Genomic DNA, 9804 nt, shown 5'->3' with positions numbered 1-9804 from the left:
ATAAACATTCACGTTGGTGGAATGCAGAGAAAGCAACCCCCCGGGGTGCAATAAAATCACCATACGTGATGGAAACAGACGGTTTCTCCTTCGAAGCGATGTGTCGATCAATTGATGTGACGCGTACACCATCATGGCACATCAAGCTGATGGTGATGCTGCTGGTTTCAATTGGTTCGCATGGCAGATAGATGAACAACACTCAATCACCGCGAAAGTGGAGATCTGCTTGCCGACACGCTCTCCGAGGTACGGCAAGTTGGCTGTTGCTGCTGGTAGTTTGTCACAATTTGTATGACCTTCAGCATGATATAGCGCGAGGGGACAGTGACCGGGTTTCCGTGGGGTTAGCAACCAATTCCAGCTGATTGTGATCTTTTGACGGTCTGGTGCTGTTAACGTGTTTAAGCACATGTATAGGGCGTGATTTTCTGAACATTATTTTAAATATTTCAGTCGAAAATATATCATTTAACAATCTCAGGAAGGTAAAAGAGAATATCATAAAAATACTACTATTGTAAGTGAAAGGATATCTACAACCGTGTATGCCCAGGATACGGCAAAGATTAAGGTGGAAATGTCTTAACATTATAGTTCTTTCATTGAAGTTATCACAGACGGTGTTGACGATACGACGTTGAGCCGTCATGACCGGCGAAAATTATGAATCTGACACCAGACGTTCTTTTCGGTGGCGCTTTTTAAGGCTATCTTTAAGAAGTATCTATCAAAAGAACTATCATCGAATGGATCTCAATGAAATTTGATATCAGAACATATCCAGAGTTGAATGCGTTAATGTTTAGGATTAACCTGCTTTTAAACCCCGTATGAAATTGTTGCACAATAGTAATTTTTTGGTAAGAAAGCCTTGCTGTATGGCGCGAAAAAAATACACACACTTTTAAATTATTGTTTTCTCTCTTTTTTACTTCTTTTTTCTACAATAACGCAACAGGGCTCACACGACCCAACAAACCTTTGATTGCAGGCGTCATCGAAAAAATGCAGTACAGTGTAAGTTTTTTTAATCGAAACTGGCATGCGTTCTTGCATGCGTCTTTTTTTCTGCAGCTTTTGCATTTCCAGGCTGGATGGCGCCAGCCTGTGGCATGGTTGTGCGTTGTGCCATAAGTGCGGTACGGCGTGTGCGCTGTTGGCAGTTTTCCGCTGAGCCATCAGTAAAAGAAGCAGTGACCATCGACAATAATTTGATTCGCTTCACTTAAACACCCCAAAAACGGAGGCACTGACCTCTGCACACCGGGGAGGATCCGGAGGGGAGGGAATCAGTTCCGTAAGTATTGTGAAAAGAGCCCGATCGATAGTAAAAAAAAGAAAGGGCCATCCGGCATTAAAACAAAGATTATTCTCTCCATCTTAACTTTTGCTTAATGTTGCAAAATTGCTCTAGAGCGTTAAAACGATGGTGTACGGATGGTTTTAAATGCTCGTAACGTAACGACATGAAAAGGCCGGGCCGCCTCTACCTCGCTGGTGAGAAAAAATCCGATATGGGCAAGATTTTAACTTATCGCGTCACCTTCTCGCATGACTCACGCTGCTGACGCTTTCTTCAGCAGACCGTGCAAAAGTGGGGGTCGGAAAGACAAAGCAAAAGGAAACTCTTAAAAAATACACAAATGTATCCGAGCATGTTGCAAACATCCGGATGATGCTTTGGCGTCGATTGGACATTAAACGCGTTCAAGGACGGTGGAATTTTCGTATTTTATTTTTCTTCTTTACATCATCCATGGACAAGAGATGGAAAAGCGGATCTTCGATACCGATGTTAATCATAACAAACATAAAAAAATGCATTACGATTGCGCCATTTGAGAGAAGACCCTCTGTCTTCAGGATTGGGTGAGAAATGTAAATTAATCTTAATCGTCAAAAATGGTACTGAAGTGATATTTTGAACGAAAAAAAAAATGAATAACAATTTATGATCTTTACAACCCTAAGGATAAATTTAGCGTCTAATTTCTATCTGTAGGATTTACATTGATTTCAATATTTTATGTTATTTCTGGTGGTTCTTGCCATCGTAAAGTAAAGTTTTATTTATGTATGCGGCCATGCACCGATATGTAGCTCCGTCCATATCTTTTAAAGGTTTTTCCCGAAGAAAATACAAAAAAATGTTTTGATATAGAGAAACAACAATCCGTAAGGGATTCGATACCCCATTCTGGTAGTTTAGAAATCTTCACTGCTTAATTCATCCAAGCACTTTTTTTTTTGGGGGAAACATTTCTACCCACATATTCACTAAAATTTAACAAAATTTCATTTGTACAATTAATTAGCAAATTTGATACCCATCCACCATGCGTTCAACTGCGAAAAACATTAACTCATCCGCAAAATTGCAAACCTCGATCGAGCCCAGCAGCAAAACCTTCCCAGAAATCTCACGTGATAGTTGTTGACCGAAACCAATTCCTTTGAAGAAAAATCGCTCAACAAGCAGGACCTGGTAGGACCGACCCTCTCGAATGCGTCACAATTTGCACCTGAGCATTGTAGAAAAAAGTGAAAAACACATTACCAACAAGCCCCATCCTCCGTCGGAAGTCGTATTTGCGGACTTAATTATTTTCCCTCACTCCTCACATCGCCAAATGTCCCACGCGTCCGGTGCTCTTTTCCGCACAACAAATTTACCGTGGCCCGGCTTACCGCGAATCCTTTTGCCTTTGTTTATGATCACAAGTGAGCAATTTTATTTTTGTACACAGACCCCACACCTCCGATCGAAATGCACTTTTACTACCCCGATCGAGTGAAAGCGATGGGATTAATCGAGGGTGAGGATAAGCTAGCGGGGGGGGGGGGGGGGGGGTGGGGGGGGAAGACAACTGGGGCAGTGTTTGTGTTTGTGTGTCGGTAAATATTGCTTCACTGCATCCTCTGACATCATCCGAGAGTGTTTTGGATGGTGCATTGGGAGATTGCATTTCCAATCCAACATGGCATGAGGGGGGCTAGATGGTATAAATGCACAAACAACGGACCGTCCATCATCTCTTTCCTCTCGTTTTGGCAAGGAATGTAAAAAAACTGAAAACACAGAGCTTAGTGACATGCAAGTGCAAGATGCAGCTGTACGGCTAAACAAGGTGAATCCTCACTCCTAGGAGACGAGTTGTCTGGTGAAATGGTGGAACGTTCTGTTTTGTTGAATTGAAGGGTACCAAAAATACAACTGCAGTGTGGAAAATGCCTCACCGCATTCACCCTACACATACTAACAGCGTTGGGATATAATGTTTTAAAGAAAATCGATCCGGTTACATAAATCCGGTCCGACGACCGAGGAGCAGGTTTTTCCGGCAGAACTGCTGGTGGTTCCAAATCAGGAAATTTTGCAAACACACAAACAATTTTCATTACGGGCGGGAGGATGAAAAATAAAGTAGATTATTAAGTTACGGTTAGATTAGTAGGCGACGATGTGTGATCCGGCACTGCTGTGTCGCGCCTACTGTCTGACAGACTGATCAAAAACAAAAAAAAGAAACCCTTTACCTTGTTTTCGTTTTCGTGCACTATGCAGCTGCATGTGTGTGGAGTTCGCCGGTGGCATGAATTTACTTTTCATGCCAAATGCTGCATTATCGATCACCGAGGAAATATTTCTTTCTTGCACCACTTTTACAGCACAACACCATTCACAACACTGCAAGGATATTTGGGGGAGGACCTATTGCCTCATAAAACATTCATCCTTGAGCACACACACGCACGCACACACGACAGGAAAGAAAGACCCGCACGCACAAAATCAAAGGAAATCACCCGAAAGGCCGTAGTTTTACTCGGTTGTTAGGACACCGCCGGAACCAGGAGCACTGTTTTTCCGCGCTCGAATCTACTGCTGCTGCGGCTGCTACTGTGCTGCTCAGAATCCTTTGCATTGCTTTTTTGACAGCTCAGCAAACCAGCACACGAACACTAGCAAACCGATGTGTATGCATGTAGGCGGGGGGATAAGTGTGTGTATACGTATTTTGGCAAACACAAAAACAAAGTTGCCGTTGAATTTACTGTGTGGCAGAGGAAAACCCGCGCACATACACACACACATACACATTCACACACATAGAGACCGCATTTTCACCGCTTGGTTATGTCAAACCATGGGTCATCTTCACCTTATACTCATGCACGGGGTGCTAAATTGTTTCCCGGAAGAAAAAGTGATGGCGGCTAGCCTAACACTGCTTAAAATAAAATCACCCGGACCGAACGGGGATGAGCACGAGATCGCGAGCGCGTGCTGTAGTTGCCGAGCGGACGCGGCACGAAAACCAACCGAACCGACCTATCGCGACTGACCGACTGGAAAGGATGGATGGCAAACCGCGCAAGCATTTCACTGTTCCACCCGCCCTTGGCGTATGCCCAAAATGTGCGAAAGCCACCCCGCGTGACGCACGGCCAAAAGCGCGTAACGCGAGAATGACCGCGCCGTGCAACGGGATGGAACAGAAAATAAAACGGTTGCTGTTACCCCACTCCGTGGTAAACACTTTTTTTCAATTTAAGAGGACACAGCAAATGCTTGACAGTTTTTTTCTTCTTCGCGCATTCCTGCCCCTTTCAACAGCTTATTCTTTCACACTTTTACCTATACATAGGCACAGACACAAACAGCTCGACTGATTGCTGTGTGGCTGTGTGTGCTTTTTTGAAAAGGTTTGCAAGCGGACGCCTGGTGCTCGGTGCGGTTATCAATGACGCGTACGATAATTTATCCGTTCACCGAAAATGCTGAACGTCGTAGTATCAGCAGTATCACACGAAATTCGACCACACACACTACATCGCGTCACAAAAGAGCAGCAATATAATTGATGAGTTAGCTCGCGGGAACCAAAATCCTACTTTTTCGCCTCCTAGTGCGGAATTTCAAGTGTGATGTCAGCTGTCAAAACATTGCACACTAACCGATTTTCCACAAATACACATACGGACAGCACCGATTGCATGTATGTGCGCGGTACTATGGTGACCGAAGTGCGCACACTCCGTTTCCGTTGCAAAAAGGTTTTTAGAAGGCGGTGTTTTCTCCGTTCTTTAAAAATGACGTTTCTTCGCCGTGCTTGCCATTTTGGTTTAAACTTTTTTCCCTTTCTAGAGACCATTAACTGTAACAATGGCCATTGATTAAGAAGCCCTAAGCACATTGGAAATCAATTAACACTCTCGTTTAGCACAATTAGCATGTACAAAAGAGCTGTTAGGAACTGAACACATTTCCGAGTGCCGGATGAAACTTGGGGGTGCTAAATGCTGCTCCGTACGAACGGTGGAATGTGATAGGAATTCTTTTGAAAGCCCTAAATAATTTGGTTAAACCACTTACAAAACGGGTTCAATTGTATTCCGTACAAATATGGTTCATTTTTTTTATTTTCTACTTTTGTTTTTCTTTGCTTAAATTATACTAATGAAGGACGCAGGTAATATCATTAACCCGTGGGATATTAGCAGGTAGATTAGCATCTTTTTCTTGTTTTACGATAAAACAACAATCAAGGCGTGTGCGCATGATTTGAATTTCACCCTATTTTTACAGTGCTTTCGCACCTTTTCTGGAATTATCCGCCTGTTTTAAATGCTTTCTAGAGAAAAAAGCATTCCAACATTACTACTTTACTGTTTATCAGCAAGCAATACACCTTCACTCTTTTCTTTTTCCTTCGCTAGCTTTTTGCCCGGCTGTGGCTTTCGGCCGAAGAACATGTCCGCAAACAGGCCGCAAAACACGAGTACTGCCCCAATCCACTGCCGGCCACTTAGCACGTTGCCGAAGAAAAGTACCGAAAAGAGCACGGTGAAGAATTTACGCGTCGTTGTCACCACCGAGCAGGCCAATGCACCGAACGACGATACCATCATGAAGATGAACAACTGTCCCAGGGCACCGGTGAGCGCTAGTAGTGTTAGATGCGTAAACAGTTCTGGATGCCGGCTGGCAAACAGTACGAATGCTTTGCCTTCACCGGTCACCAGTAAACCGACCGATACGATTATTGCACTCCATCCGTTCATTGCCAGCATCATGTGCTGGGCCGATGGGGCACTGTGCGCCCGCATACGTTCCTGAACCGCACCGGTTAATCCATCCATCAGCAGGCTCATTATGAGGAGAAGTTGACCGAGTGATTCGTGTTCCAGTACGGTGCCAGAATTTGCCTTGTCCTTGTACATAAACAACACAACGCCCACCACAATCAGCAGCACGAACAAGTACTTTTGCCACGCATAACTTTTCCGTCCAACCAGCACACCCAGCAGCATAACCGGAATCGGTTTGGCCGCTTTAGCGACAACCTGCATCGGATAGGCAACCCATCGCAGTGCCATGTTCGAGCTGATCATGGCCAACAGGTACGTGAGGGCGCTACTAGCATAGTACACCTTCGGTGTGCCATCATCCGGCTGTGGTGTAATCGTAAGCAGAGCTGCAAAACAGATAAGTCGTTAAATTTGGAGCGCTTCTCCTTTCGTACTTCTACCCATACGCCCATACCTTTTGCGAATATCCAATTACAGATACACTGCACGCCTACCAGGGCTAGCGCGTAAGTGAAACGTTCGCCATGCGATCCATCATCCTGCAGCTCGTCACCGTACCGGCCGCGTGTAATCTTTTCCTGCAGAATCGCAAAGTAAAAGTAACACACGAAGATACCCACGGCGGAGATTACTAGCGTTTGCTTGTTCGACATCGTTGCGCCGTCGAGTGGTCTAATAAGATGTGCTGCAGAAGGACTATTACAAAATATACACTAAACGCTAAACGAAATTACAATGCATGGCATGTGGTGCGTACATTAAGAAACACTTTACTACACACACCAGCAACGAGAATTAGATTCTCCACGAAGGACCACGTAAACCCCCGTTTTTTGCCGATGCTGGATTTGACAGCAGCACCAACGTATACAAAACAAACCCGCTGACAGCTAGCCTAGCCTTGAAAATATTCGAGTAAGCTGCTCGATTTTAAGACCGTGCTCGATTTGCTGGCATAGAACACGCTTGCCTAAATTTTCTTGCACAACTGGTCGTTATTTGAGATCTCGTACAAATATTTTAATTTTAGTGTATTATTTTACTTTTATAAAAAAAGTAGAAGATACAGCAGTTTGTACAATCGATTGAAACGGGAAAAACAGATTGAATAAAAAGCTTAATCATACTGCTACATTAAGCGGCTATAAACCTCGAGTTGGCGATAAACGAAACAAAAACTAACATACGTCTGTTCGTTGTGAAATATATTCAAAAAAAGGAACGAAACACGAATCTGGTGTGTAAAAAAACTGATTTCATAATTAAAAACCTTCCGTGAAAAGCCCGAAACCCACAAACTTGACAGAAGCCTATAATCTGTATTCAAATCGGGAAGAATATTCCGAACGAAAACAGGAACAGGACGAAAAAACAAAACGGAACTATAGTAACGAAACGGAACGAATGTATTAAAATTGAATAAAAGTGTCGGAATGCAACGAACAAATCGGAACCGGAACCGCAACAATACATACTTGCCAACAGTTAGGTGATCGCATCTCCGAAATCGTCCAATGCTTTCACGGCCCTTCACGCCACCTCCACCTCCTATCGTCCACCTATTTCACGGCCAAAGTCAGCCCCATACGGTTTGAAGAGATAATCTTAACAGCATTATGTAGACAGGACCCTTTAAGTTTTAAAAGACATGTATCATTGGCGTATTGTATCATGTTCATGTATAATTGGGGTATTGAAGAAATAGAGCTCTGCAAGTTTGTTTTACTTTTCTGCACTTGTTGAGATCCCATACTGGGTACCGAACATGCCGTGTGCCGAACTAAGTTTTTCCTCTTTTTAGGTAACGTTTTGAGATATACAATTTAATTAGTTACATTTTACAACCAAAAATTCGATCTATTGTCAAGTTCGATAGCTCAGTTTTCCACCAGTCGCGGAACAGAGTTCGACGTGCGGAAAGACGACCCCACACTTTTCTCCCTGGTAGCCCGATCAGTTGCACGAAGATCTTGGACCTCGAGGTTGTATTACCAACCAGGGAGTAGATGGGATCAGCTGATATCTATTTTTGCAGACGAATATGTTCATCAATCATCTTGCGTAGATTGACCAAAACTTTTTCTTTATTATGTACGTATTTGTCCTAACAAACATTGCCTAATAATGTACGCTGAAACGACCAAAATTTAAATTTTCCAACGATTACGGTTGCAGTTTTCCTGCACAACCCACAAAACCACTTCACATCTACAAAACGTCACAACAAAAACCTGATAAGATCCGTCTGCAAAAGCAAACGGACCATTCATGCGTCCCTATCATCACATCAATATCATTCTTCCCGCGGCAGTCTATTGGGCAATGAACATGCAGCTTTGCCAGACCCCTGACCAACGAACCGTTTCCGTTCCGGCGTAAAATTAAGTTATTATTGTTTTCCGATGCGCACGGTTTAATGATGCGCACGCATTGGGACATCACTTTTGCATCCAGGGTCCAGGCAGGATAGGAGCAAAAAAAAAAACTCGCTCACACGCACACATTAAAACGAAACAATCGAATCTTGGGCACCCGCCCTACTGTGGTAGGGGTTGAGTGCCAGCTCACATCACATCCGGGGAAGTAGGGTCGCCTCGGTAATGAAAAGCATAAGCGATAGGCATGAGCATCAGGGACAGGATCTCCCTCGCTCGTAACGTTTGGGTGTAGCGATAATTATCAGGCGATTAGTTGTTTATTCAGTTGTAAAAATTGTTTCCCTAGACCCTCAAGGTACGGCCAGATTTCGATCGGAAAGCGTCCCGTCTGCCATGTATTGATTTTGATAGCCATCTCACTGTTAAGGTGATTTGGTTAGCTTTCGCCTAGTGTGTGATGTGTGGCAAAAAGCAAAAGCAAAGAAGAAAAACGCATGATGAAATGTACTCGAGTTCCGGACACATGATGCAGCGAAAGTGAAGTATTTGCATTCGTCTCTTCTCGGGTAGGCTCGTCCTATGAAGCGAAATACTTCCTGTCTCTCAGGTGTTTTTCCCCAAAGGGATCGAACGATTTTTGGACAACACTGTTCTGCCCCCGCTTGTGTGTTGTTTGTTGCGCTTGGTCGCTCGGGTACGAGGGTGGGTGATAGTATGATATATTATCATCATTCGGTATGCATCGAACGTCCCGGGTTGTTGGGTGTAATAAATGGTTGGACATATGTTGCATGCAATCGATTTTCCCACGGCCGATCTCAACTGGCGGTTGAGCCAGTTGGGTTGGTATGCTACCACAAGGTTGGAAATATAGAAAGGATTCGATTTATTGTTACACAAAGAGGATTTGCTTATTGAACGTGCACGGACAAAAAGTTCTTCTTCAGTCCAGTTCAGTTCTTGTCTGATTATTCTAATGAAGATAACAATAAAAAATAAATAAAATGCCACACGGATAGGAACTTAAATACGAACTATTTAAAAATTGTAACAATAATGAAGAACTCAGCAACACGCTTCATCTGAGGTTCGATACTCATCTGGATTGTGATTTTCACATACAGGGCTTGTTTCAGATTGGACCAATTCAAGGCGTATCCTGTAAGGGAACGCTATTCCTCAAACAATTACATATGTTCAAGAATGAGGATGCAAAACACAAACGATGGAGAGGTAATCAATTTTCATTTAATTAAAGAATTTTGGAAAACATTACATGTTTCTATATAATTTAAAAATTACTATAAGGGCAGTATTGCACAACCTAAAT

General features: G+C 43.4%; 1 protein-coding gene across 1 annotated transcript; it reads right to left on the bottom strand.

Annotated features, from left to right (window-relative positions):
* Positions 1–5670: 5670 nt before the first annotated feature.
* Positions 5671–6753, bottom strand: LOC126558502 (solute carrier family 35 member B1 homolog). The gene is made up of 2 exons (XM_050214525.1): positions 6551–6753; positions 5671–6482 (listed from the first exon to the last, which is right to left on the bottom strand). The coding sequence occupies exons 1-2, from the start codon at positions 6747–6749 to the stop codon at positions 5671–5673; spliced, it is 1011 nt and encodes a 336-aa protein (XP_050070482.1). The 5' UTR covers positions 6750–6753.
* Positions 6754–9804: the final 3051 nt, after the last annotated feature.

This window comes from Anopheles maculipalpis, chromosome 2RL (assembly GCF_943734695.1).
Source record: "Anopheles maculipalpis chromosome 2RL, idAnoMacuDA_375_x, whole genome shotgun sequence".
NCBI classification, from domain to species: domain Eukaryota; kingdom Metazoa; phylum Arthropoda; class Insecta; order Diptera; family Culicidae; genus Anopheles; species Anopheles maculipalpis.
This window is presented reverse-complemented; position numbering and strand designations above follow the sequence as displayed.

What these genes read in the sequence shown, in the direction of transcription:
- LOC126558502 (XM_050214525.1), bottom strand. Translation starts at nt 6,749, where the DNA reads ATGTCGAACAAGCAAACGCTAGTAATCTCCGCCGTGGGTATCTTCGTG. An exon ending in TAATTGGATATTCGCAAAAG is followed by an intron (nt 6,483 to 6,550) that starts GTATGGGCGTAT and finishes TCTGTTTTGCAG; the next exon opens with CTCTGCTTACGATTACACCA.